Source organism: Lathamus discolor, chromosome 4, assembly GCF_037157495.1.
Source record: "Lathamus discolor isolate bLatDis1 chromosome 4, bLatDis1.hap1, whole genome shotgun sequence".
Taxonomy (NCBI): Eukaryota; Metazoa; Chordata; class Aves; order Psittaciformes; family Psittacidae; genus Lathamus; species Lathamus discolor.
The window spans coordinates 29,357,580-29,385,336 of NC_088887.1; the positions used below are offsets into that span (position 1 = coordinate 29,357,580).

The 27,757-nt window shown below is 40.0% G+C and overlaps 2 protein-coding genes across 9 annotated transcripts in view; one reads left to right on the forward strand and one right to left on the reverse strand.

Moving 5' to 3' along the window:
• Positions 1-1,672: 1,672 nt before the first annotated feature.
• Positions 1,673-12,984, reverse strand: CCT8 (chaperonin containing TCP1 subunit 8). Of its 3 annotated transcripts, none has more exons than XM_065676782.1 (16): positions 12,819-12,984; positions 11,151-11,241; positions 10,516-10,595; positions 9,280-9,429; positions 8,837-9,017; positions 8,054-8,115; positions 7,245-7,382; positions 6,630-6,808; positions 5,642-5,708; positions 5,477-5,564; positions 5,261-5,376; positions 3,935-4,006; positions 3,625-3,789; positions 3,098-3,217; positions 2,567-2,665; positions 1,821-1,909 (listed from the first exon to the last, which is right to left on the reverse strand). In XM_065676782.1, exons 1-15 carry the CDS (start codon positions 12,876-12,878, stop codon positions 2,573-2,575), a joined length of 1,662 nt encoding a protein of 553 aa, XP_065532854.1. In that variant the 5' UTR covers positions 12,879-12,984; the 3' UTR covers positions 1,821-1,909; positions 2,567-2,572. The 3 variants fall into 3 exon arrangements, with proteins under 3 accessions (XP_065532855.1, XP_065532854.1, XP_065532853.1); XM_065676781.1 differs by having other exon boundaries at positions 1,822-1,909; positions 2,545-2,665; XM_065676783.1 differs by lacking the exon at positions 2,567-2,665 and having other exon boundaries at positions 1,673-1,909; positions 12,819-12,983.
• Positions 12,985-20,080: 7,096 nt separating this feature from the next.
• The window catches only part of MAP3K7CL (MAP3K7 C-terminal like), a 40,057-nt gene continuing 32,380 nt past the window's right edge, over positions 20,081-27,757 (forward strand). For 2 of the 6 annotated variants that reach the window (XM_065675679.1, XM_065675683.1), the window contains exons 1-2: positions 20,938-21,037; positions 22,136-22,345. In XM_065675679.1, the coding sequence (XP_065531751.1) occupies positions 22,320-22,345 (26 nt within the window). In that variant the 5' untranslated portion in view covers positions 20,938-21,037; positions 22,136-22,319. Of the gene's footprint in view, positions 20,103-20,848; positions 20,912-20,937; positions 21,038-22,135; positions 22,346-27,251; positions 27,317-27,757 lie in introns of those variants that run through there. The other 4 variants (XM_065675680.1, XM_065675682.1, XM_065675687.1 and 1 more) reach the window with 4 other exon arrangements.

The following is a 27,757-nucleotide window of genomic DNA, read 5'->3' on the forward strand; positions in this document are numbered from 1 at the left end:
TAACTATAAGGCTCTCTTCTCTACAGGCTAGGCTTCACATTGGGTTTCACATAAATAAAATCTTGGCTTGTTCATGCTAGAGCAGCAGCTGCTTACATTCAGTGCATTTTTCACAACCTCGCTAAGGAAATGGGCAGTCTTGTTCTTGTTACCCTTACAGTCAGCAGCAGCAGCAGCACTTGTGCAGCTGACTGTTATCAGTATGCCAATCCTTCTGAAAACTTGCTGAGTTTATTTTTTAGCTACACCAGCAACGGACTATAAAGCAAGCATTAGTGTAGCTGCTGTATGGCAGCCTTATTTAGGCATAAGATAGTTCTAGACTTGATTTAGCCTTCCACTCCCTTCTGGCTGTGAAACAGTAGCACCGGCAAGAGTAATAAAAGCATTAATTACTGAAGTGGCTTGAATTTCAAGTGCAGTTCTCCTTCCAAGTTACTCTGAGACACACAAGCTGTTTACTTTCCAAGAAGAATCTTAACAGAGGGCTTCACTTGAAAGATTCCGGTATTCTGCATCATGCTAGCCAGTGCTGCCCAGCCTTTATTTTTAAGGCCATTAGAATGAGATGCAGTTCACTGCAGTCAGGCTGCCATTTTGAGAGCATGGAGACTCTTTAAAGGGTGACGATGAAGCTGATGTGTGAAACAAAAATAAATGAACCTGTTGCCATACTTGGTTCTTTTCTTTCGTTTGACTTTTTACACTCAAATATTGGGCAAGGAGTACAGTAAAGAGCTACAGCAATTAGAGTATGCTTTCCAGAAGTTCCTGCAGCAGGCTCATAGTCTCCCCTCATCCACTGTACTGGGTGCAGCTGTGGCCTCTGAGGAGAGGCTGGGCCTGGCTGCTGCTGGACACAGCCCCCTCTAACAGACCCACACCAGGGCACATCTGAGCCCTTCAGCCAAGGTGGTGGCACCTTGGAGAAAGCAAAATGGTGTCAGGGCTTGAAGGGAAAAGTTTAAGAAGTATCCCTGCACGCACCGAAGGAGAGGAGCAGCTCCAGGCACCCGTCACAGCCCATGGAGAGACCATGCTGAAGCAGGTTGAACGCCTGCAGCTCACAGAGAACCATACTGGCTTCCTCACTGCAGTCATGGAGGCTCCCAGGCCAGAGTTAGGGGGATGTATGCCTTGAAGGAAGCTGCAGTCTGCAATGAGGAACCCACACTGGGGCAAGTGTTGCTGGAGGAGCCAGTTGTTCCTGGTTGACTATAAACTACAGAGGACCCACCATGCTGAAGCAGCTCAACAAGGACTGTACCGTGGTAGGGGAGGAGGGGAAAAGTGTGCATAAGAAGGAGCAGCAAAGAGGAGCTGTTACAGCCTGACCACAACCCCCATTCCCCATCCCCTTCACCACTCAGGATTGGGGAAGAGGTAGAGGAGCTGGAATAAAGGAATACATCTTAGCCTGGGAAGAAGGGGAGGTGGACAGGAACAGTTTAATTTCTTTAATTCCTTCTCACTCTCCAATTCCTCTTTAATTGCTAATAAGTTAATTTTCTGCAAATGCCTGTTGCAGTAATCAGTAAGGGATCTCCCTTTCTCCACCTCAACCCATGAGCTTTTTCACCTTATGTTCTGCCCCCGTCCTGGTGAGGAAGGTCAACCCACACATAAATGCCTGGGAACAACCACATCATGCTAACTCCAAATAATGCGACAGTTAACGTTTTAACAGCAAGTATATTTATTGGTGTGCCTGAAGTTCTGCACTCCATCAGACACCATTCATAACTTAAAGGCAACAGAGCAAAACATCATGACAGGCTCTGGCTGGAATATCAAAAAACTCACGTTATCATGTCACTTAAGTATAAATTGTTCAAGCATTTTGGTCTTCATCCCAATCCTTCTTTCCTGATGGAGGTTTAGGGCCACCAGCTGGTTTTGCCATAATGATCTTAAAAGATAACAGGGAACAGAAAAATGTAAAGGTTAGAATCAGACTCTTACAGCCCTATGATTCTGTCAACATTCACTAAAATTAATGCAATTTCCCTAGTCTGAAACTAAGCCTCAATCTTATTTTTATCCATCTAATTGAGATACTTGCACATTTGTTTGGGTTGGGGATTTTTTTTGTAAATACCAGAAGCTGAGCCCTGATACACAAGAAAAGGGCTTTTACCTCATTTTTGCATGCAAATTATGGTTAGTCTACAGAAAGCAAGTGCAAAAATAGGAGTGATGGGTTTCCAGAATGCACACTACAGAAAGCAAAATTATCCGAGCTATTAGTCTGAATTATAGTCTAAACTTTACTGAGTAACACTTAAAATGCCTAAAGTCCACTCATCCTACCATGTGAAAGGCTCTTTTCCTGTACCTGTGATAATGACAAGCAAAACTAAAACTGCACTTGTCATCACTTAATCGAAGCTTAGGTTTAGGAGTAGAATTCCTTTGCAAAGGCATAAATACAAAATGTAGCAATCAGCACACCTAAGACAGCAGTGTCACATGTCCTCAAGAAAGTTATCATCTGCCATGTGCTTGTCAATATATACTCATGCATGTGCTCACACACACAGATACCTCTCTGCTAGAGACAGCTTACTGCACACTATTTTTCAGGCTCATCTTTCCAGTCATCCTTATCCCAATGTCCTTGTTGCTTAGGGACTTTTGGACCACCTGCTGGTTTTGCCATAATAATCTACAGAAATTTTACATGCAAATACATTTTTGCTGAAGTTCCACAAAACATGAAAAATCAACATTTTTATCATTAAGATTATAACATCTATTTTCCCTAAAAGTTGGATTTTCATGTGAAAATATATGACAGAAGGTTTCTTCTGTTTAAAATCTTGCTTCTACAAAAGTTAGGATAGCTTTCTGGGCTATGAGTATCAAAATGTCAAATCTTAAAAAAAACCCAAAACATTAAAAGTGATCTTATGGAAGTGACAACATCACAACATTCCAAATTATGAGCTCTTCAGAGAATGACTTCCAGGCTTTCAGCAATAAACAAACCACATTTTTAAGTATCCTATTTTTCTATCTTGCATTCCAGGAAGATTCACATGTTCTGCACACTTAATTCAAGATTTCAATTCAGTGCCCAAATTACTTGTGATCTTACCTGATCTACCCTTAGGACAGTTACTGCTGCATTCGTAGCGAGCTTGATACCCCAGAATTTTCCAAGGTATGTGTCTAGTACACCAGCTTCCAACATATCCTTCACAGCAGCAGCTTCAGCCTATCAGACAGGGTGAAAACATTGTTCAGAACTTCCTCAGGCTTCTACCTAGCAAGTTACTGGGCTTTCAAGGTTACAGGTTTAAAAGAAGTTATCACTTTTCTAATCTCCTCTCCTCTCTTCAGAAAACCTTTGTTCCTAATCCATTAGCAGGAAGACTAAGTAATTACTAAGGACTTATTCTCCATCACATCAGTTCAGTATCTCACTATACCTTCAACAGAAGGCTGCTATACTACATTGAATTTAACTGCTTGCTGGCTGGTTATTACAACTCTAAGAAGTTATTCTTCTAGACCATACAACACAAATTCAGTGATTTAAAGTACCTCTATCAGTATGAATCATGTGTATATTAAATATAACCCTGGATGGCAAAGCACCAAGTAACGCTAAAGACTATTTACCTCAATATCAAATCCAACATTTTTGCTTCCTTCCTGATGCACAGCATAAAGTTTGGAGATGACCTCATTAGCCTTTACTCCAGAGTTTTCTGCCAGTGCTCGAGGAATGGCTTCAAACGCCTCAGCAAACTTCTTGATGGCATACTGGTCAAGCCCAGGACAAGTCTAAAGTGAAGTTGAAAACCATGTCAGCATTTAAAAAATTTAGGTATAATAGTATCTATTTGTATAAGTCACATATATATTTAAATAAGTATGTATGTGTGTCTAAGTTGTATAAAAAAAGAAATAAAGTGCCCATTTCCTGTACCTCTCCATAGGATGTGATCTGCTTGGCTAACTCAATCTCTGTTGCACCACCTCCAGGAACAAGACGTTTATCCTGTGAACATACCATCCCAAAACACAAAGTTTTGGTTAAAGTGTGGCATTAATTTTCACTTTTAAAATTCATACATTCTATGAAGACTGCAACACAACTTTATCCCACGCAGACTTATTAAGAATATGCTTCAGAACAAACATGCATTACAATAGAAATTTACCAAAATTTACTCATTTGTTCCCATGTCTTTGAATAGAATAGCTTTTCATGTAAAAGCAAAATAATAATGCAGTGGGATTTGTGTTTGATTGGTTGGTTGTGGGGTTTGGTTTTGTTTTGGTTTTGAGTTTTTTGGGTGGAGGGTTGGTTTGGGGTTTTTATAAAGTAATTTAAACTCTTGCCTAACTGATAAAAGAATTCCTAGACTTTCTCACCTTTTCCATTAACTTTCCCAACATTCCACTGTTGGGAAATACCATGCAGGAAACAAATCTACTGTACACTAACTTTTAAATTAAGCATTTTGTTTATCCTTTAGCAAACCAGGATTCACTGAAGAACTCCCAGTCTTTCTAACAGAAAAGTAATCATCATAAATCATAAGTCAGGCCAACTCCTGGACAAAAATAAATACAGAGACTATGGCTGCTTCTGCACTTTAACTCTTTGTGCATGTCCTGGTATATACAGGACATTAAGTGTCAAACAGAAGTTTAGCATTTTTTGCATGCCACCTTCTGAGTAAATTCACAATCATTTCCTTTTGTATTAAAAAAAAAAAAAAAAAAAAATCAAAGATGAACATTTAAGTCCACAAAAGCTGCTCAGAAGAAACTCTGAAGAACTGAATTCTTCCATCTCTAAAACCTATCTGTAGTATGTGGAAGAAGAGTATCTTGTCACCAATGAACGAGAAATTCAGTATCGGACCAGTCAGTTCCTTCTGATCCCCAGTGACAAAGCTATCTAGCTTTTCTCTGTCCCTGGCTTCCAAGGAGCATTATAAAACATTTAGGGAAATTGTCAAGCAATAGCCGACTGCTATGACAATGTGGTAAAACTAATCTATCTTCAAGAACTCATTCATTACTGGAAAATTAGGAGCAGTACACTCAGAGCTGAGCACCATCTTTCACATACACTGCATTCACAACAATGTTGGCAGCCATCTACACAGTCTTCTCTATGCCTCAAGAAGGTTCCTAAGCTGATGAGTATCTGCTACAGCCTATGTAGCAAATGAGGACAAAGCAAGCATGAGTTTTGCTTCAAACTCATTATATAGCTCAGTTTTGATAACTGGTTACTTACCCTTGTGAGTACTTTGAAAGTATTTACACCATCATCCACTGCTCGCTCTATGTCATCCATCAGATTGTCTGTAGACCCACGAATGAGGATAGTAGAAATGGCACCATCCTCTTTTTCTGTTCAGACATGTGCATTACTGAATTTTGTTAAACGCAAAACACAAGAACATCGTACTTCTAGGACAGTAACACTAGGAGCTGTAAGGAACAAACATACCATGCTTAAAAACAACAACCTGCGTATCCCCAATCTCTGATAAATACACGCTGTCGCAATGACCCATTTCTTCTAGAGTAGGGGGAGTCTGTAAAGAAAAACAAGAGTTAAGAGGTGAACCTCCTCATCAGTTCTCTCCCTCCTACTCATTTGAAAAGTCCATACCAGTCTGGGTAGGGCTGTTGCACCAACAGTTTTGCAGAGTCTTCTCAGATCCCACTTTGAGTTCAACCTTTAAAAACAGGTTTGCAGAACAAATGTTAACACACACAAATATTCTCTTAACTTGGCAGCGTTCTGTAAACTAATGATGTCTATCAAGATTTACTGCACCAAGTTATAAAATCCATTCATCTCTTTCAGTTACGGTTTTCAGGAATGCTATGCAAAAACTAAGAATTTAAAAACAAGTAGTTCAAACTGATGAAAACTATCAATAATCTAGTGCATTAAGACTTGAATGGATCTTTACAGCACTTCTAGAATGATCTCTCTTTGTTATGAAAAAGATTACAGTATCATGCTCCGTTTTCAGAAGTTCAAACTTTTTGGATACCCCGAATAAATTTACAGCTTTCAACAAAGATCCACTTATTTGTGCAAGATGAAAGCTACTGCTAGTAAATCTGACTTACGTTGTACAGAATATAGTTCAAGGACGCACAAATATGCTTTATTTAGAGGAGATGATTTAAGGCCCACAAAAATAACAAAGTATTAAGAATTAGTTCTTCCACTCATCAATATGTCAGTGATGCATGGAGGCATCTCATCATTGTTAAGCCATCACATGAAGACTATGACCAGGCAGAACCATTGTGGCATAGTCTTACATGCCTCTGAGGCCACATCCCTCTTTACTAGATCCACAAATTTGGATATTCTTAATTTCAACTGTGCTATAATGACACTTAAAGTCAGAATAACAGTAGCATATACACAAGTTACTCCCTGATCAGCTGTCATACTGAGGTGAAATACTATCAAGAAACATATGCTATGAAACAACCAAACTGCAGAGCTCAGGTTTTGATCAGTAGAAAACCAAACGGTCTGCAATAGTTTCTTTCCAATTTGAGAGGCAAGTGCCAATATGGCAAGTAATCTGATAAATCTGGTAGATGAAATGTTTTTACATTCTTCTAGCACTTACCTGACTAACATAAGATTGTATTTGTTGGCATAGTGAAGTGCCATGTCTGCCACTTTGCCACCCGTTACTACTACATTTGCACCACTATCAGCAATAGCTTTCACTTGCAAATCCATTAGATTTTCTTCTCCCTTACTGAAATTCATCAGCTCTTCAGCATTCTTTATAAGTACAGTGCCCTAGTAAAAAATAAAACACATACATTGTTATCAATTCAATGTTAACTGCATGCCTAGAAGTTTCAGACAAATCATTTTGTCTCCCAACCTTATCCATAAACCCAAAGTCATCCTATTTCATAATGCTGCCACCCTTGCCATGAAATAGGGCAAAAGAAGTCAAAAAAAAGGCACTTTAGCGTTTATAGACAACCCTGAGGTTCAGACATTCTAGCACATACCTGAAATAACCCAGCAAAACCACCTCGCAAACCCCAAAACCCCTCTGAAGTAAAACTGGGTTCAGATGTTTTCTATGAACTTTTTTTAAACTAATGAACTCAATATTAACAAAAATATCTCAATCATCAAGTGTCAACAATATTTATAGTCACGTCTAAAAATAAGAGCACATGAGCATAAACAGATACACAACTTATTCTGAGCTTTAACATACCTTAGTTTCAGTTATCATAGCATCAAAAGGGCAGGAATACACAGCTATTTTTGCATCTTTGACAGAAGTGACATCTCCTTCAGTTTCTTTTTTAAAAACCATGCCATGCAGTACTGAGGAAGCAGAGATACCAGCACCCTGAAAGGAAAGAAATGGAATGGGGGAAAGCTGTATCAATCATTTCTTGCCAGAAAGCTGCACTACACCCTTTAGGAAAGGCAGTCCTTACATTCATTTGAATGTAGCAACCTAAGTTTTCATTGCAGAATAAAGAAATAAGACCAAAGCTGATTTAGCAACACCAAACATTGTCTTACAGGTTTCCATTTTAAGATTATTTGGTGGTCCAGCTAAAACCTATGACATACATTTTCTGTGCTCAATTTGTTATGTATTTATTAGCAGGGGAAATTCATACTAGATATAAACTTATTCCTACCCTACACACTATACTGAGGCCTGACAAAATGAATGCAAGATTAGACAGCTACATTTCTGCCAGTCTGCATTTTAGCCTAATCTTGTGACTGCTTCTACAACAAAGATGCAGTCAACATCCCTGTGTACAATAAAGTTAATGTATCTGGCTTAAGTGCATACTTTCATGATTTTAATGATTTTTGTTTCTGAAAGTTGCTACTGACCACTAAATAAGGAATATAAAGACCAATTTCCAAAACTTACTACACATGCCACAACACAACAGAAACGAGAATATACGGCACTTCTGAAATTTAAAGATCTGAAAATTAACTTTCATTAAACTGTTTACCTTGATAATACAGTAAAGCTAGCTACTTCCAACTTACCACAATTTTGCACACTCTGATATTATCAACATTGAAATGACCAGAATCCGAAAGAATAGAAACTGGAGGAAAGAAATGAAAGAAAATGAAATTAATTTGTGGTGGTTAATGAATAAAGTAGATCAATGACTATAAATAATGCCTGGAGTTTTTCTGAAGTACTAAAATTCAGTGGTTTGAGATGCCTGCCTAAATTTAAGGCAATTTTAATCTGCTAATAACCTGCATCAAGAGAAACAAATTTTGTTTTTACGAAGTAGCAATCAGAAAGCAACACCTATTCAGGCTGCTCAGTTAATTAAATTCAAATATCCGTTTACACACGTACATTCAAGAGTGAAGTCTGACATAGAATATTTTCAGAAAACACTTAAAACTAAACATGAAAGGTTTTTTTCCTGGAAATCTAAAGGGAGAAAACAACAACTCAACACAACTACAGTCCTGCTTCCATTGTTGTGGCTGAGACTAGCAACAGCTTATATGAAGTGCAACATATTTTCCAGATGGTAAGAGGAAGAAAGATGGTTTCTGCTTTTAAAGACTAGAAATCTGTTTCTATGAAGTTTTAGTAGGAAACAGACCTTTTCTGAGCCACAATACCAACAAAGAGTTCAACACAAGAAAGAAGGTTATACTCATTTCAGAGGCTAAATCATTCCATCTAATTCAACCTGATAAACCAAACATACCTTTTATCTTACACGAAGACATTAGTAACAATCATAAGCAAAACCATTCAGTTTTTTAGATGCATGTACACATCTGTTCTTGTCCACTTACCACAGGCCTGAGCAATAAGCTTTGCCAAAAATTGCTCATTGCCATATTGTTTGCTCATCACTGAAGTGTGCAACAAAGATGCTACTTCTTCAACATCTCGAAGGTTCTTTGCAGAACAGCACACCAAGTCTGGAAGGATTTCCAGGGCTTTCTTGCAACCTTTTTCATATCCTTCAATCACCTGTGAAGCAAACAACAAATATTCACTACACCACTTCATACTGCTTGTACCTTCTTTTCAAAGGACCATTAAACATCAACAAAAGCAAAAGCTTGCAAGTGTAGCAAGAAATCACAAGCAGCAAAACTTCTGTTCTACTGTTGTTCTTCATGTGTGTATCTAAAAAATTACTTCAGAAGGAAGCAGACAGTTCACAATACCATGATCCAAGAATTCTAGTGTGAATTCAAGCTCTGCGAGTTGTAATGACAGTATGACTTGCCTCTGAGACTGATAACCCCATCCTCAGAAGGTCTTCTGCTAACTCCAGAAGAAGACCAGCAAAAACAAGGACAAAGTTTGTTCCATCTCCAACTTCTTGCTCTTGCATGTGGGAAGCCATCACAAGCATTTTTGCAGCAGGATGCTGGACCTTTAAAAGAAGTTACATATCTTAGTTACTTACAATCCACCTAAACTACAGCTTCAGGTTTTTTCTGTGCATCCAGTACAAGCTCTCTAAAATATTTAAATTGTACTTAAAGATACTAAGAATGCACAAAATTGGAAAAAGAAAGAAGGACAGATTATCTTAACTGGCTACCTTCCCTAGTAAGCGAATGGCATGTATGAAGAAAACAGAGATCCGAACATTTCCCCTACAGCATAAATCAGACATCCCCAATATTGGTTCTGTACTACTTTTATAGGATGCAATAGTTTCACAATCAAGCTCAGCAAAAGGAAGTTTAGACCTTCAAGCTGAATTTGGATGCGTAACATGCCAAGTAAATGTCTAAATACCAGTTTAGTGTTTTTTCTGCTTACACATTGCACTGCTTTCCCTTTCCTTCCAAGGCAATAAAAACACTGTCATTTTATCCCAGAAAGTAATATGCAAGACTCCTTAGATTCAGTAAATAGTCCACATTAACACACTGCATTAAGGAAATACTTAATACTTACACAATTTCTACCAGTAAGTACAGAATTCAGTAAGGTATTGTTTGTATCAAAACACAAATATTAAGTTGAGAGTAAGAGAAAAAGTTACTACAGATTAGTCTTCCCACACTTTTACTGTATCCACAGGAGGATGCTGCTATATCTTCAGCTTCTTTAAACGCAATTAACCTATTCTAAGCAGACAGGAGACTACAGCAACCACCAACACTGGAAGATAAACATCACAGCGATTTCATGCAGAGTTTTCCAAACACTGAATTGTCCAGACATGCACTCTTCCAAATCTACACTGGTCTGGGGGACAAAAAGTAGACAATTATTAAGCATACTCTGCAACTACTTAATCCTGCTTCACAGAAGAGTTCTGTTCCTTGCTGTGGATACAGCCCACTGACTTTCCTCAAATCCAGTAAGAGATGTCAACGACTTACAAAATGACACATGTAAATCATCTGTCAGCATGGCATGTATTTATTAAACATTCAGAACCATCACAACCCATGAATGGAAACACTAGTTCACAACTGACATCTTCTGAAGCAAAAAAACTTACATCCAGCTCTCTCAAGATAGTAGCAGCATCATTTGTAACGAAGAGCTTCTCCAAATGATTGATAACCATTTTGTTCATTCCTTGTGGAAGGAAAAAAAAAATAAAAAAAGCATTCATTAGGAAAGCAGCATTTTGTACACAGATACCATTCCATAAACTTCAAGTATATCTTATACATTAAAATGTTAACCCTGTTTATAATTCATGAAACTGAAATATTCTTGTGAACTAACCCTTGAGAATGTACTACAATGAGAAGAAATCAGTAATTTCTGAATAAGCCGATTTCTCTTCAAAATAATATTAGTACATAATTTAATTAACAAATACTGCAGAACACCTCTTGTATTGGTATATCTGGTCAGACATAATACGCGTATATTCATTAGGACTATCTACCAAGTTAGTCTTTCATTTTTGTAGGTCTTCCATACAGCAAGACAGCAAAAAGGACAAAAACTCACACAAAAAACTGGCAAGTCAGGTACACTGTATAGCATAAATCAAGAGCTAACAAAACAAAGTCTTAGCTATACAGCCACAAAGACTTTTTAGCATTCCAGAACAAGTCTAACGTGCTTCCTCAAACACAACATTTGCTCAAAAACACTACACTGATTTTAGGATTTATTTACCATTTGGTCCATAAGCTGTACGAGTGGTTTGCGCAAGTTCTTTGCATGCCTGGATGTTCCTATAGACAGCTTCTTCTAGTCCTGAATAATGCTACAAAGAAAGTTATTTAGAATTAGGCTAACAAAGAACGAAAAGGATTAACTAGTCATTTCTCATCAAAGCAGTGATAATCTACTGAGTCAATGGTTTCGTCAACCTAGATTTTGCATTTCACTTAAAGGTTTAAAAGGGAAACTAAATTTTACCCAAAGGCAGCAAGAAAATAACTACTGTGTGCTCCTCAACTAGGCAGTTCAGCAGGCTCTGTAAGCTCTGAACAGAAAATCTGAACAGTGACTCAGTTTTCAATAGTTTGCATGTCTTAAGTCTTCCAAAAAAAATTTAGTGGCATGCCAAAGGGAAACGGAAAATAACCAATACCACATTTGAGAAGGGCAAGGGTTCTGTAAGCACGCAGTTTTGCGCACAGCTATTCCACAAAAATAATTTAACTCAGTTCTAGGCTCAAACATGTACAGTATGAAAATTCATAATGATCTGTAAGATATCTGTGTTTGAGAAGCCAATCAGCCTGGCTTCAGTTTGGAAGCCTTAAGAAAAGGAGGGATCCACAGAAAGGGCCTGAAGAAAGAGCAGGGTAAAACATACTGTGTAGGCCATAAGAGAGGGAAGAAAGGTACTCTCTAATATTTGCTCTCGAAATACAAAAGAACAAAATCTCAGAATGCCAGCTTTTCTTTTGTAAAAGGCAGTTCTTGCTGTTCTGGCCTTGGAATCTCTACTAGAGCATCCAGGCCACTTTGTTTCCTTGCTCTCCCCCTGCCCTCAATATATGCCATTCTTGGTCTCCAAGAAAGATTCTGAAAAGTAAAACACAGCTTTCTGAGTTGCCAGCTTTGCTTTCCTGTTAAGTAGCAGCAACCAGAAATTTTATTTTCCTCTGAATTAAAAAAATCCCACCAGACGTGCTTGCTTTCTGCCCACTTTCTCAAAGAATGACTCTGCTTTATTAGGAACAGTCTCTGGCTACTACCAAAATCTACACTATGTTAGCGTTACACACAATGAAAACGGATTTATGGAAAGGAAATATACGGAAAATTGTGTGTTACTCTACAACGCTGGCAGAGGTACTTTTCTTATGGGCACAGTAAGAGCATCAAAGGACGTACATAACAATCGGGACACCTCTGAGAAGCTAAATCTAGAGGGCCCGGTTGACTTTTGCTGACCACCGCCTATACGAGCTCTCCAAACACACGCCTTCCTGACACAGCTTCCAGCCGCTCCGCTCGGGAGGGACTGTGGGGGGCCGGGGCGGCGAGAAGGCAAGGCAGCGCCTCCGGGCACAGCGAACAAGATGATGCGGAAGCAGCAGAGCCTTCTCGAAGACCGCGTGCGCCAGGCGCCGCCCTCTCGCCGCCAGCGGCGCGGCCCGACAGACACCGGGGCCGGCCCCCGCCGCACACCGGCCGCCGAGAGGTCCCAGGCCGGGGGTGTCGGGGGGCGCAAAGCCGCCCGGGCCCCCACCCCGCGGGACCCATGGACCACCGGGGCCTACCGGCCTTCCAGAACCTTCCCCGCGCCGCTATGCTGAGACTCCCTGCCACCTCCCCGCATCCCACACCCCCCCGGGGGGACCAGTCCCTGCCCAGTGCCGCTCCCACCTTCGCCCCTTCCTTGAGCATCTGGGCGAAGCCCGGGGCCTTAGGGACGTGAAGCGCCATGTCCGCTCCGCTGGGGCCTAGCACCGTGCGGCGCTGAGAACGACGGGAGAGACGAGACCGGGAAACGCGCAGGCGCGCCGGGGCAGCCGGGAGCTCGCGGGCGGGGCGGGCTGGGCTGGGCTACGCCCCGCCCCTCCCCGGGAAGGCGGGCGGCGGGGCGGGGCGCTGGGCGGTGTGCTTGCGTCCCGCTCAGCATGCGCGGTAGGCGGCGCGCGGGCCGCGGTCTGCAGCCCGGAGGCGTTCTGGTCACGGGTGGGCTTTGTAGGGCCCCGTCTCGTATGGTGTGTTTGCCCGGCCGCAGGGCTGGCTGGGCTCGTCAGATGGCTGCCTAGTCTTCAGCCTGACCGCCGGTAAAGGCTGCTGGGTTTCTAAAAGAGAATGGAGATTGATAGAATAGGGAGTATTTAGAGGTTGCTAACCTGAGAGGTGGTTGGCTTGTCCTGTGGCAGTGCGTTTTGCTTTAGGTGAATGTAACCAAAGAAAGTAAATGGTCATCTCAGTGTTGCTGTGTTTATGTAACTTATTTAAAAGGAAAAGACCCCTATTCATATTTTTCTGAAACAGGTAGGAGAGCATTGCCAGATTTATTGTACTATGTCCCAAGTGACTGCTTCCTTTTGTCAGAGGTGCTATGTGGTGGTGGTCTTTCCTAGGAATCATCAGGCATACAGTAAGGTGATACGGTGACCATGGCTGATGTTGGCTTCTTTCCTTCACTGTCAAGTGCAGGGTGTTTCCCAGGTGTTTCTCTGAGTACATTAAGCGATACATGTCCCAGAAACAGTTAATAGGCTTCATTGCCACTGGTGGCAAAAACTGATCACAAAACTTTGCAGACTTCAGTCAAGTGTTTTGCTTGGTACAGACGTGACTTGTTCAAATGGAAGCAAAATGTGCTGATAGCACTGATAGTCTGAATAGCAGCCCTGAGAAGAAGGACCTGGGGGTGTTGGTGGTCAGTGAGAAGCTCAATATCACCTGGCAACATGTGCTTGCAGCCCAGAAAGCCAACCATATCTTGGTCTGCATCAAAAGGAGCATGGTCAGGAGTGTGATTGTCCCCCTCTTCTATGATCTCGTAAGATCCCACCTGCAGTACTGCATTCAGCAATGGGACCCCCAGCATAAGAGGAGCCGTGACCTGCTTAAGCGAGGTCAGAGTAGGCCATGAAGATGCTCAGAGGGTTGTAACACCTCTCCTATAAAGACAGGCTGAGAGAGTTGGGCTTGTTCAGTCTGGAGAAGAGAAGGCTCTGGAGAGACCTTATAGCAGCCTTCCAGTACCTAAAGGGGCCTACAAGAAAGGTGGAGAGGGAGTTATTACATGGGTAGGTAGGGACAGGACAAGGAGGAATGGGTTTAAACTGAAGGAGGGTAGATTTCGATTGCATATAGGGAAGAAATTCTTCACTATGTGGGTGGTGTGGCACTGGAACAGATTGCCCAGAGAAGTTGTGGGTGCCCTGGCAGTGTTCAAGGCCAGGTTGGACAGGGCTTTGAGCAACCTACTGGTTGCTCAAAACTGGTCTAGTGGAAGGTGTGCTTGCATATGGCAGGAGGGTTGGAACTAAATGAGCTTTAATGTCCCTTCCAACCCAAACCATTCTATGATTCTATGATAGGAAAATTACAGTCAAATCCTCATTGTCCAAGGTAATCCCAAGTAGTATGTGTGCTACAGGACACAGTGAGGAGTACTTAGGAGGCTCAGCATGACATCTCTATAAAATAGCTGAGGTCCAGCCAGGAGACAGTGGAGCTGCTTCTGTATGGAGCTGCTTTGTGTTTGGTAAGTTTTATTGACTTTGTTTCTGTGCCACACAAGATCAAGCATACTGTTTCAAGGCCTTAGAAATAATACTGCTGCATTTGGGCCACACAGTATTGACCAATATGTACCGACAGAGGCTGAGTTGCTCCACCTCTGCAGCCCAGGTAAGCTGCCCGCAAGGTTAATCAAGTTTCTTGATATGTAAATAAAGCACCCTGTGAATGAACTTCAAAAAATCTGATGCAGTTTTGCTAGAAGTACTCAGAGGCAGATGCCACTTGAAGTAGAAGAGGGAACCTACTCAGCCCTGCCTGTCAAGGCCAAGGGGTGTGGGCATTTTTGAAAGAAAGAGCTGGGGTTTGGAACAGGGAGTATAACCCCATTTATCTCTTTTTTCACTTTTCCAATGTATCTGCACCAGAGTTCAGCTAGTAAACATGGAACTCTGTCCTGTTCTACAGCCAAGGTACTGGAAACTACTTTTTAAAGCAACTTCTGTAATCTCTTGTTGGCCACAAAGATCGGAGGAGAGGTACTTAATCCTAAATCAGTGTAGAAGATTTTTCATAGTCATGGGCATTATGTCAATAGTTTGAATGCATTCTAGTAAGAAACAGTTATTTTAGGGCACACAGGAAAGATGTCTCAAGTGGTTAGACTGCTCATCAGCAATGGCAGGATGTATTTCAGCTCTCTGTGACTAATAATCTGCATGACCTCAGGCAAATTTCTAATGATTCACCAACACTTACTAGTTTTGTAATTTTTGCTGTCTATTTTACGTTCTCAACGCCATCATCTGGATATAGCTACCTCATTGTTGCAGGACTTAACATGAATACCATTTTTCCCAGCTAGGAAGTAGAATGATGAAATGATGAATGGCTTCCTGGAAATTTTGCAGTCTTGGAAAAGTCCATCATTCTTTTTCTGTAGGATCCTATCACTTGCCTAGGGGGATTGCCAACCTGAGCTTAAATTCATATACCATTTGTATTAAAATATGTTTCTGAGTTCATTAGTATGCATTGGTATTATTCTCCTTCTCTGATTTTCGTCAAGCCAAATAACAAAAGAATCAAGGCAATAGTATGCAGGATGCTAAAGAAACAGGTCTAGTATTTTAAGCAAAAGGCTTAAGCGCAAAGGCTGTCCCCATATCTGCCTGCTTGTTTCACAACTACATTCTCCTTCCCCTTCTCTTAAATCTTCTCTTGACAAGCATTTGCGCACCCATGCAACGAACCAGATTAGGGAACTGGTCTGCATTAAGACTAATCCAAAAGAAGTCTAGCCAGCTTTCAGCTTTCCTGCTTACTACATGGTTGTACAAAAACTTGGGAGTGGCACAAGGAGAGAGGAAGTGAGACAGGGCAGTCTCTCTGTGGCAGTGCTGCCTTATACCATCTTCAAGTACTTCTTGAACTGCCCTGTTGTTACAGTGCTTTTATTGAAGCTTATGTTAACTACATCTTTTAAACCGAGAATACCAATAAACCTAAAATATATATTTGTGATTATGAATATATATTATATACAAATATATTTATCTGTATTAAACTATTACTAAAACATCTCTGTTATAATCTGAAGTTATTTGGGACTCGCTGTCTAATCCCAGCTTTGACTTGGCCTTGATCTTTTTTTAGCTACTCGTCTACACCATTTATATTTTGCACAGATATTGCATTGCCAAAAGACCATCCAAAGGTCAGAGGATTGGCTATTGGCAGTTGGCTACCCTTTCACCAGCCAAAATCTATTACTGTACACGTGGTAATCCCCAGTTTATCTGTAAGCATGTATTTGTCAACTTCTAGGATGGTAAAATTTGAACAAGATCTTGGGAAGTTCATAAAAAGGGCAGAATGTTGATTTCTGTTTGGTTTTCCAGCAGTGGGAACCTGAGCAATTGGAAAACAAGGATAGGAAAAGTGTCTGCTGAAGCTGTGGGTGTAACATCTGACTGTGTTTGTCCAACAACACTGACATCTGGCCAATAAAAAAATGTGAGTGGCATCTTGAGGGAAGCCTGAGGGCCATACCTAGTTTGCAGAGAATTGTGCTTATACCTGAGACAGCCTGTAGGGCTGAACATTCAGGGTTAACATAATTCTCCCATAACAGCAGCAGGCGTTACATCAGCTTTTCCCAGATTGTGTTTATCTCACTTACGACATGATGAGAAGGAGCACGCTAATCAACTGGAGCACTTCTAATCAACTAAGTATTTCTTAGGTCATTGGTCCACAGCTCCTGGGTTAAATGCGACCCTCATCCTCGGCTTATCTCACTTGCTGGTAGAGAAGATTGCAAGCTAGACAGGAAAGCAAGATTACTTTGCCATTTGTGTATTCTTACCTCAGTTGTATGTGATTTCTGCTGTAGCTAAGACAGTTTGGGTCGCTGGAAAGCACTTTGTGGATTTTAAAGCATTACTGCCTTTGTATGGGATCAGTAAATTGTCTGAAAATGTTAACTAAATAGTGATGACAGTCCCCAGCTGAGTTAAGTAACCTGTATGTTTGATTCTACCTGCACGAGTGGCAACAATTCAGAGGTTCTGCTAAGCAAGATTGGAAAGTATAATAGTCTCAGAAAGGAACTGATGCTGTTTGTATTGATTTTGTATTGCAAGTACAATCAAGGTATAAAATCATATTGTGACACTGGTACAGTACACACGAAAATAAAATTCAAGAGCCTTTGGTTCATGAGAGAAAGCCAAAGTGTTGAAGTCTTTTTGGTTTTGATGTCATAAAAAAGAAAGCATAATTGGGCAAAATTGATGTCTTCTAGATGGTGAGTTCTGTTTTTCATGAGGAGGTCAAATCTGTAATCAGGTGAGGGCTAGAGAAACATTTCTCTTAATTTTTCAAAGTGGTCATATAGATATTTTTTTTTTCCAGTGGAATGCACAGGATCCAACTGCTATTGAGAGTTCAGGTGTTGTTGTTGGGGTAGGAAGAATTTATCAGTACCTATGTGGATGTGGGAGCTTGGAGAACATCAAACTGAGAAGTGATGGAAATAGGAATTTTTGGCTGTAATATAGACAAGATAGGAAATAGTGGAAGAGGGTAGTTGGCTCAGCATTGACTAGATTTCTGCAGAAACAGCACCTAAGTGAAGTCACAAACAGTAAGATGAATACCAACTGTCTGCAGACTCCTGGAAACAAGCTACTACCACACCTCATTTGCATTTCTTCCATCTCTGCAGACACGCAGAAAAAAACACCCCTGTAGATAAAAGGTAGTATTCTGATATCAAGACTACAACTTGGCATCAGGGCCACCGAGACCTGTGGTCTTCTTTCTTCACTGTGTCATGCCTTGACTTGGATGCCCGATCTGTTCTAAGGATGGTCTAAAATAGTACTAGAACTTCAGGACAAAGACAGAGGTTTTTCCAATTTTTAATACTTTTTTTTCTCCACCCATATGGTATTGAAGATCTTGTCCAAGTAACTACAAATCTTGTTTCTCTTACATCCCCATTCTTATTTGGGGATTAACTTTAGGGTTCTTAATCCTGTGTCATCTGAATACACTTGTTGAGAAATCCATTAATTCTCCCCAGCTCATGTCAGTGAGAGTCTCCTGGCCCACCTGTCTCTGAATCGGGCCCAGGGTCTGCAGAGCACTCTCCTTCCTGCCAGCATAGAGTGTGAGCCACCAATATGATGTGGGAAACTTCCCATTATTTCCTGGCTACTCTGTCAGCCCCATTTATCTGTCAGAAGCTCAGAAATTAGCCTGTATCTGTGCTTGGTTGTGAATCAAAAGAATTCCAAAGACGCCTTTGCAATCCTCATTTCTGCACTGTATAACCTTCTCAGCTGTAACTATGAATCATAGCTCACACAGTAATGTGTAATCTTTCCTACATGATTCCTGAAGTGTTTAAAGATATGTTAATAAATCAATGCTGTGCACTTCTTCAGAGCAGGGGATACTATACCATGTTGTATAAATAAGGGAATCAAGCCATAGTGTAGTAAGGGCTAAAGGCCACGGAATGGATTCATGCCAACAGTTGGGAGTATCACAGAGGACTTGTTCCCAGTATTACATGCTAAATCCTCAAAGTGTGATCTCATGTCTGAGCAGTAGATACATCACCTACTGCCTGAAAAACCCAGTAAGTTGAAGTCTATACCCTTGCTGTTTAAGTTCCATAATAGAGAAAAATAAAGTAACATATATATATGAGTAATTATGGACAGTTACCAAAGTAACATTTAAGCACTGCAACACAGTTTACATATAAAGAATAAGCAGAGAACATTTTCTAATAAACAACAAAATAGCTAATTATTAATATACCATTGTTGTAGTATGTACAACAGAAAAAAAAAAAGTTAATGTCCTGGAGGTTTATTTAATAAGAAAACCACCCTCATGTGCATCCAATCAGAAGGAACTATTTTTTTTACTGTGCTATGAAGATTTATAAAGCTCCTGAAATACTGCATGACTTTGTTCACTCTGATTTACATGTGTTTGCTAAGTATTTGATCTCCAGGTGCTTTGCATACAACACAATGAATGGGTGAAATGACAATGAGGGAGCTAAGCAAAAGGATGATACCAGACTGATACCAAAGTTCCAACACCACCTCCCTGACACAGCAGTGTCAGTAGTTTTCCTTGTTGGGTCTCAGCCAGGTTTAATTCAGAACCATGGAGTTCAGAATTGGGGTTAAGAGTCTTGAAACAGTAATTGAACAGTAAATAAATCTCTGCCTTTTTTGTTTTTGAGGGGCAATTGTCCCACCTGTTTTTCATTGTCAGTATTGTTTGCCTTACCAACTCTGCAGGCTGGGTATTCATTGCTCAGCAAAGAATAGATTTTACCTGTGGTGCATTTGAGCTAGGGTTTTTTGGGTGTTTTTTTGTTTGTTTTGGTTTTTTTTTTTTGTTTGTTTGGTTTTGGGTTTTTTTTTGTTTGTTTGTTTTTGTTTTTCTGGTTTTTTAACATAGTACAGTGGAGTGAAACTCTAAGTGTTTGTTATGCAGTTATGCATCTTTGTGGTCCAGGTTCTCTTTAGTAAAATATGGACATCAGTAAGGCAACTGTGAGATTCACAGCAGATTGTCTGTTAATCATTGCCTTGTATGCAAATGGTCCAAAACATTTACTACAGCATCACATCCATTATTTTGATCAACTAACAGATGTCCTTGTCATCAGCCAGCTGGGAAGAGCCTGCAGAAGACATCAAACTAGTGCTTTGAATGGCAGGCCATACCTCCACTCTTTTACTTTCAACATCAGCAAGTTGCAGTTCTAGGAGGGAGTCATCTATGTTCCCACCACCTGCAGAAACTCTGAGTGAAATTGTCTTGTTTCATTGCTTACAAAGGCTTTGAACAGGTTGGCCAAGAAGACACCACATTAAGCAGAAGGGAGTGGTGGAAAGCAGGGTGTACAGATTCCAAATCATACTGGTATGGTTTTGCTTCACTTGAACTTAGTTTGCTTTATTAATTAAAGCAGACATTTGATAATTAGACTTGCTTTGTGCATAAACTCAGAAAAATACAATGGAGTGGGGTTCAGAAAGATATTTTTGGGCAAGACAACAACCCAAAGCAGTCATTCAGCAGTGTGTGATTCTATTAATGATGTTGAAAACACAAGTGTAACTCCCTTTTCTCTCATCAGCAGCTTGGTACCTGCTTTTCAGGCCTTCAAAGTCCCTGAATGTTGAACTCTCAGACCTAGTGGAGTACTTCATTGTGCCTTCATGCCTCCATTCGTCTATGATACAATCTAACCAGTAATTTCTTTTTCAATTTCTGTTACTGCTGGCACATTCAGGAGAACTACAGAAGAAAATGAGACTAATAAAGAGAGCTAAAAAAAAAAAAAGGAAAAAAAGAAATTTAAAAATATTTGGTACAGATTTAGTTTGGAAATTTCATTTTGTTCTTAGATTATTGTGATGACCACATGAAGAAAATCATAAAATCAAAACTGTCATGTCATTATAGGCTTGCAGGAACGTGGTATGAGGAATAGTTAATGGTTTTAGAATGGCACAACATTATACTGTCCTGATCCAGCTCTTTTTGTGTTGCCTTCAAAAGCTCTTTTGACAGGAGATGGGTGAATTTCTCTAATGTGTCCTCTAAGGGGCAGCATTGAAGAGCAGGTCTCGCTAAACTGCTGCTTCTTTTCATAATGCGAAGTAGTTGTTAAGTGACTAACAGATTAGTGCCTAGTCTCTGCTGTTTGGAATTACAGGTTTTCAAAGGTAAGCAATATTATTGAGAGTCATTGCTGCCAATCTGTAAAAAATCCTGTAGCAGACATATTTCAGTTTAAGTGATAAAACCATTGGAATTCTCCCCTTCGGAGTACTCTAAATCATGCAAAAAAGGTGAGTGTTAATTTTTTGGTGGCGGTGGTGGGTTTTGTTGAATTTTTTTTAGTGTGAAACTGATGGAAGAGCCTATTTGCATTTCTTTCTTGTGAGAAATATCAATATTGTGTCATTTCTAGAAGCAGTATGTCATCTTAACTAATGCTAATTAGATAATGTCAAGTCTTTCCTGTCAGTATTGCACTAAACAGTATAGTGTGGGTGACTTAATATGGGACTATTCTGGAGTATTAATATCACTGGCTTAGTCCTGAACATTAGATCACAAGAATATCTGCTTCTTCCTTATTAAAGTCCTGTGATAAGAGGAAGATTGTGGCATTAATGTTAAAATGGTAATGCTTGGTCCTTCACTTGCAGTCAGCCTCAGGATGATGGGTAGTCATTTAGGAAGAATGAAGTTCAAGTGCTCTTTTCCCCCTTTGAAAAATAAGCAGTTTATTTTCCTTACCCTGCTTCATTTTGTCAGTGAACCAATAGAAAATTGGTGGTCTTGTTTTCTGGGCAGGAGCTGTCCCTGGGTAAGATAGCCTTCAGAATTGTCTTGTACAATTTGTCTGCCAGAGCAAAGTACTTTTTTTTTATTTTCCTTATGTGCCTTCATAAAAACATAATATGTTTGGGTTTATAAAAATACAGTATCTTTCATTAGAACAAGCAATTTGGTTGAATTTGGGCTCATGGGGGAAAGTGGCTTGAGCACCCATCATTAAAGACTGTACTGGAGATGCACAAGGGATCCAAACCAGCTGTAAATAGGGAGGCCGGTCATAACGGCAGTTTTTGACTTTGTAACCATAGCGATTTCCTTTTTAATATAGTCCATTCTACAAACAAGATAAATTCATGTACACACATCCTGTCATTGTGTGACAGTCATGTGCCTAATACATCTACCGCAGTGCAGAACTGTCTGCTGTGCTCTTGCTAGTTATAATATCAATCATAGATTTTCTCTTCAGGGAGGGAGAGAAGATAAATATCTAGAGGAGGTGTGAGAACTTCCTGGACTATTATAGGCTTCATTTACTAATGAGAATTTTTTGCTAATAAACACTCTAGCATTAATTGTTTCTAAATGTCTTCTCTTTGCAGCTCACACTATTAACTAAGGCAGTTTTGGTGCTGAATCAGCAGTGAGGTTTTCAAGTATGAGCAGAATACCAGCTGCTTTTGAGGATTTCGCCACATTCTTCTGGATGTTGATTTCTTCCTTAGAGTGTCAAACCTTCATGAAAGTGTGTTCACTTGAAAGTCTTGTGCATGTATCCATGAGAGCATGATGTTTTCAGCCACCATCAACAAGTGAGGCTGTAATACATTATAGTACCTTTTTCAGGTACGTTCTTAAGGAATGGCAAGTCTAGTTGAAATTAAGTGATTACTTTGCTTTTATGAGAGAATTATCTTTCTATTCTAGGACAGTTGGATGTGTTTTAGTGGCACAACTGGTAAGCAAAATTGAAGCATTTGTGTTTAAGTACTTGCAAGAAAGGGATGGTGTTTTTAGGTAGCCAGTGCTAGCTTTAAATGTTAGGCTGCTGATCTCCCAGTGAATTGCTGTACACTGTCTATCCATATTGACCTTCAGTATTCCCTGTTGAGATGACCCATCATCATTCTTCCTGTAATTAGTTTCTAAAGGTTATTTCCATCTCTGTGCTGATGTGAGTGAAGCATGTAAGTTTGCACCTGTTGATTTCTGACAATAGTGAGGCTTTTCCAGTAATGTTTCTAACTTCAGCTTTCATCTTTGCAAGAGACATGCGAGGATCGTTGGCGGCATCATATCTCAAAGGCTTCAGTTTTCTTTCTCTCAGCAGAATTAGCTTCCCACAATTTCTGTCTAGAATTTCCCCTGGAAGTGATGGAGTTTTTCACCTGTCGGGTTTTCAAGTAATTGAAGATGTGGTTATTTCCAGATGGTCTTAAGGCAGGTGTAAAACTTGTTGAATCAACTCCTGTAAATCCACATTATCGTGGTTGAGCTGATTTTTTAATTTCTCTGCAATGGCTTCATTCATTATATTCATATGATCCTATATAAGTGAATTCAGTTATTGAATGTCAATTTGCCATTAATTATAAAATTTCTCATCCTATTTTTTAAGTCAGTGCTTAATGTATGTTTCATGCTGGATTTAATGACTGTATTTAATCTGATAGGGTTTGGCCATTTATGATTATAGAGCTTTGGGGAAAGTACATTATTTTACCTGTGTTAAAAGGAGACTAGAGGAAGTATCTAAGAAGAATAACAAAGTGCTCTGTTGGCTGCTCTGGTTGTCAGGTCTTGGGAGGTCAGATTGTGAGTGAGATGCAACAAAACTAAATAATTTATATTTGATCTATACCTTTCCGTTGTCCGAAAGACAAGAAAAAAGTGTTCTTCTTTGTTTCTGGATTTCTGGCTGGGAAAATTGTGATTTTATTACTTCGTATCAGATGTTCAGATCTCACCTAGGATAACTGCTGCTGTAGTAAAAACCACTTCTCTACCCAGTTCCGTGCAGACTTGAGATGGTTATCCTTATGGACTGCAAGAAGAGACCACATCAACAAAGAAATTCTGTTTTTATGGCTGGTGTGAAGGCAGTTATTCAATTGCCATAGCAGACAAATGGAATATACCATCTAGCTTTTAATATCTGGTGAATTTTGAGCGGTGTAGTCCAAGTGGTATTTGAAATTCTACAGGTAATGTGGAGTTAGAGGATGTGACTCACCAATGCTTGTATTTTCCAAATCAATTCTCTGCAGCATGGAACAGCTTCACCCTGACAAGCCCTGATGTCAGTAAAGGGGATAAAATCGCTCCCACAGTGTGATTTTTAACAAAATTTGGTGCAGATAAGTTCATCAGAAATCATCAAAAATGGGATTCTGTTTGTACTCAGAGGAATCTATAAAATGAAGCTTTTGCTCTGTGTCTCATTTTATGCTAAACATTTTAATTTATTTTTTTAATTTCTTCTTGGAACATCTTCAATATGATAGAATATTTAAAGTGCATTTTTAAATAGTGGCTGGCAATCTGTGAAACACTGTTTTAGCATGAATGAAGTCATATGCTACTAAAATACTCCTTATACTAGGAAACTGAGATAAATTGAAAGTAGCACAGCTAAAAAAGGGAGGGCAACAGGTGTTTTATTAGACAGCAGATATCGGCTTTTTTTGCATCTGTAGAATAACTGATACTTCATCCTAAAAATTGTTACAAATTTGTGTGTTTCTACTACTGAATATCAGTAAGTCGCACTGTTACTAATTTAGTGCATGTTCCTTTAAGGTGTTTTTGATGAATAAAACATGATACGCTCTTCTAGCATATCACCAGTTTTGTAATGTGGTACAGGATTGAAAGAATTTTGCTTGAGTACCAGGCATTTGATGACTAAGAGTATGCTGGAAAAGGGAAAAAGGCAGGCTGTACTCCTGCACAAAAAACCTACATTCTGTAATTACAGAGATGACTGTCAGGTGCATGTGCAGCCTGTTATAAAGAAGTATTTTTTGTGTTGCAGTAAATGGGAGAGTAATTTTCTTAGATACACAGATCTTAGTCACCTACTTAGTGAATAAGAGCAGTGTGATTTACCTCTACCCAAAATTTAAAATACCTTTGACTGTTAATTTGAGCAACTCTCCAAAGTGAAGCATCCTGGATGCCAATTTTCCTACTGTTTAAAACAGAGATCCTCCCTAGTTTATTGCTGTAATTTACAGAACCTTTTAAAATGTGCTGTTTAAACCCATATTGTTGGGAGTTTTAGCACCATAGACCAAATAATAAATAGATGATAAAATGGTTTCAGTAAAATCATTCAACCTGATGTTTCAAATTTAATGTTCTGTATACAGAATGCTATAATAGTCTCACATCCTAAAAATACGGTACCTTCCATAAAGTAGTAGTTTCAGGTGACTAATCATTGTGTAAAGCACAGAACTGATATTTAAATGCAAATCGGGGGCCTTTAGGTTTGTGCAGTTTTGGTATTTTAGCATGATTCACAGCACACCCCTTAGGAGTGTGCATATTAAGCAAAGGTGATTCCATTTTGTTTTGTAAAATGTGTATAATAATATAGATTTAACTAGAAACATTGACATTTTAAAAATATGCATGCAATGGATACAAAATATAAAATGGTTTGAATTCAATTTGCAAATGCACATACTGTTTAAACTGAATACAACTGAAGTGTCAGTCTGGAAATGTGGAATGTCAGAGCCATCTGGAAAACACGCCCCTGGGCTATTCAGACATCATTTCTGTCCAAGACCCTTGCTGTCATGGCTATTGAAGATCTTGCATGTCTTAAGATTTTATGTAGAGAGCCTTTTTTAGGCTTTGCTGTAATGGCATGTAATGAAGGCACTCATGCCACCTAAATACCATCTGTCCATACAAAGCAGAAGAGGGTCTTACGATCTCAGGGACACCCTGGCTCCATGGAAACTGAAGCAGAATATTTGCAGTGACTTTACTGGAGCCAGGATTTTCTGTATCTTCAAACAAATACTTTTGCAGTAATTGGATCTGGACCTGGAGATCAGTATCAACTGCTGATGTTATCGAGCAGTACTGGTGATGCTATTGAGCTGTAGAACATTATTTGCCATAATGGTTGTGATCAGAGACAAATCTCTCTTCCTTCTCATTCCAAAGGAGACATACAGGGAGGAACCCCCAGTCTTCTCAGAAACACATCAAGAGAAGAGAAAATGGTCAGTGTAGTCAGAATTGCAGTCCCGCTTTTCACTAACTGTTTGAGTGAGAGCCCGTAGTCTGCTCTGAAATCACACTGCAGTTAGAAAGATGGCCTCACCAGATACCTAACTAATGGTGTAGCTGCCCGGGTCACTGCGGGAGAAAAGTCACTGTGGACAGAATATCTTTGCAGTTTAGTCATTTCAAAGTATGAAAAGGTCTTTTGAGGCCACAAGGGCAACTGCTGGTTTCCTGAGATTTGCACTGATTAGATCAATCCTGGGCTAGGGCCAGAAGGTGAAAGGGTGAAGAAAGATGAAAACTAGACTTCAGACCTTCACATCTCTCTTTGTCTTCCAACCTCTGTATCTTTGCTGAGCCAAGAGAATCTAGCAGTGTGCCTGTACAGCAGATCTGGGTTAGATAAACCTCTATTTGGAATTTAAAAACATAAAAGATATCTTAAAAACACATTTTGAAATATAAAAGGAAGAGAACCCCTTTTCAAGCACACAACAATAACGATATTCTGTGTAATCATTCTGTAACTCTCCAGTTTTCTCAGTTTGTTCAAGTGACTGTGCTAACAGTCAATCAAAGAAGTCATGTAGGCAGTATATGTGTGTGACACAGCTACAGAACATAAAAGTTTAAGCTGAAGAAATTAACCTGTCTTGTGATACTTCAAGATTTATCTACTAATTGCTTGCCTGTGGCTTAAAAAAATTCACAAAAGATATCTGAAATCACACTAGGAAATCCTCTGAGTTCAGTCAAATCTCTGATTTAGTCAGCTTCAGCTATCACTGCCATCACCAGTGCATCTATAAATACATCTGCCTTCACAGCGTACGCATTCTGAAATTTGCCCGTTGCCTCCTCAGAAGTGCAGGGCTATCATGGCTATTAGACAAGCCTGGCCTGACCAAAGCCAACATGAACCCAGCCTAACAGGCCAAGCCCATCCCTTGTTGTTAGTTTTGATAGTTGCTGCTATCATTTGATAGTTCGCTTGTAGCCTGTCCAAGTTGGCAGTGTCAGCCCAAGCTGATTGGAGCTGCAGACATTTTTGCTGACTGGAGTCATGCTATCTTTGCCAGTTTGCTGGAATAGACACAGACACTGATTGGGTCATGCTGAAAACATTCCTGTCCTATGAAGCAAGTCTGTTTGTATTTTAGGTTTGCCAGGACTAATGAATTAAAAATCTTGGGCTCGCCACAGTTTGCTGCTTAATAATGCCTGTGACAGAAGGATTTTTTCCTCACTGAAGCGTGACAGCATCATAATCCCTCGTCACTGGCAAGGAGAGGAAGGAAAAGTGGAATTGTGGAGAAAAGTGGAAAAGGGTGATCTTTTGGGACAGCAAAGCCTATGGGAAGTGCAGGTAGCAGCATGTTGCCCTGACAGCTGTCTCAGCTTCTCAGACCTTGTCAGTTTGTTGCTATGCAGCAGGTGCAGCCTTTTCTTTTATTGAAGCTTTACTCCATAAAGGCAACGACAAGCCAAGGCAGTGGCTGGCCCTGGATTATACAAGTGCAGACACTCCGCTAAGTGAGGTAAGGCAACAGGTGTGAAAACTGAACTAAATTGATAGAGCTGTAACAGCGCTTAATCTTGAGTTCTGCCGCAGGTTTTTCATGGAGAAGCAGCAGCCAGTGAAGAAGAGAGCGGCTCATTAAATCTTACTAAATTCCAGGCTGCCCACTCACCCTCATCTCTGCCTACAGAGATATTGTTCTTCATACACGGAGAAAGCAGGTGGGGAATTGGGGGCAGTTGGTCTGTGTGTTTCCTGTATCACTTTGTCTGCACACAGGCTGCTTCCATCCCTCTCTGTTCTCTGTGACTGCTTTTTGTGATGAAGAGCTTGAGGACTCTGCACGAAAAGGAGTGAAGGGATATATGCAATATAAAAAAAATGGATAGGAGGATAACTGCTGCATATAAAGATGAGATTTCTGTTTCTGGATTGGAATAAAACAAAAACACTTTTTTGT

Excerpts from the sequence above, each read along its gene's own strand:
- CCT8 (XM_065676782.1), bottom strand. The coding sequence starts at position 12,878 with ATGGCGCTTCACGTCCCTAAGGCCCCGGGCTTCGCCCAGATGCTCAAG. Across the intron at positions 11,242-12,818 it reads TGCTCAAGGAAGGGGCGAAG|CATTATTCAGGACTAGAAGA; the intron begins GTGGGAGCGGCA and ends CTTTCTTTGTAG. Across the intron at positions 6,809-7,244 it reads CTATGATAACTGAAACTAAG|GGCACTGTACTTATAAAGAA; the intron begins GTATGTTAAAGC and ends ATTTTTTACTAG.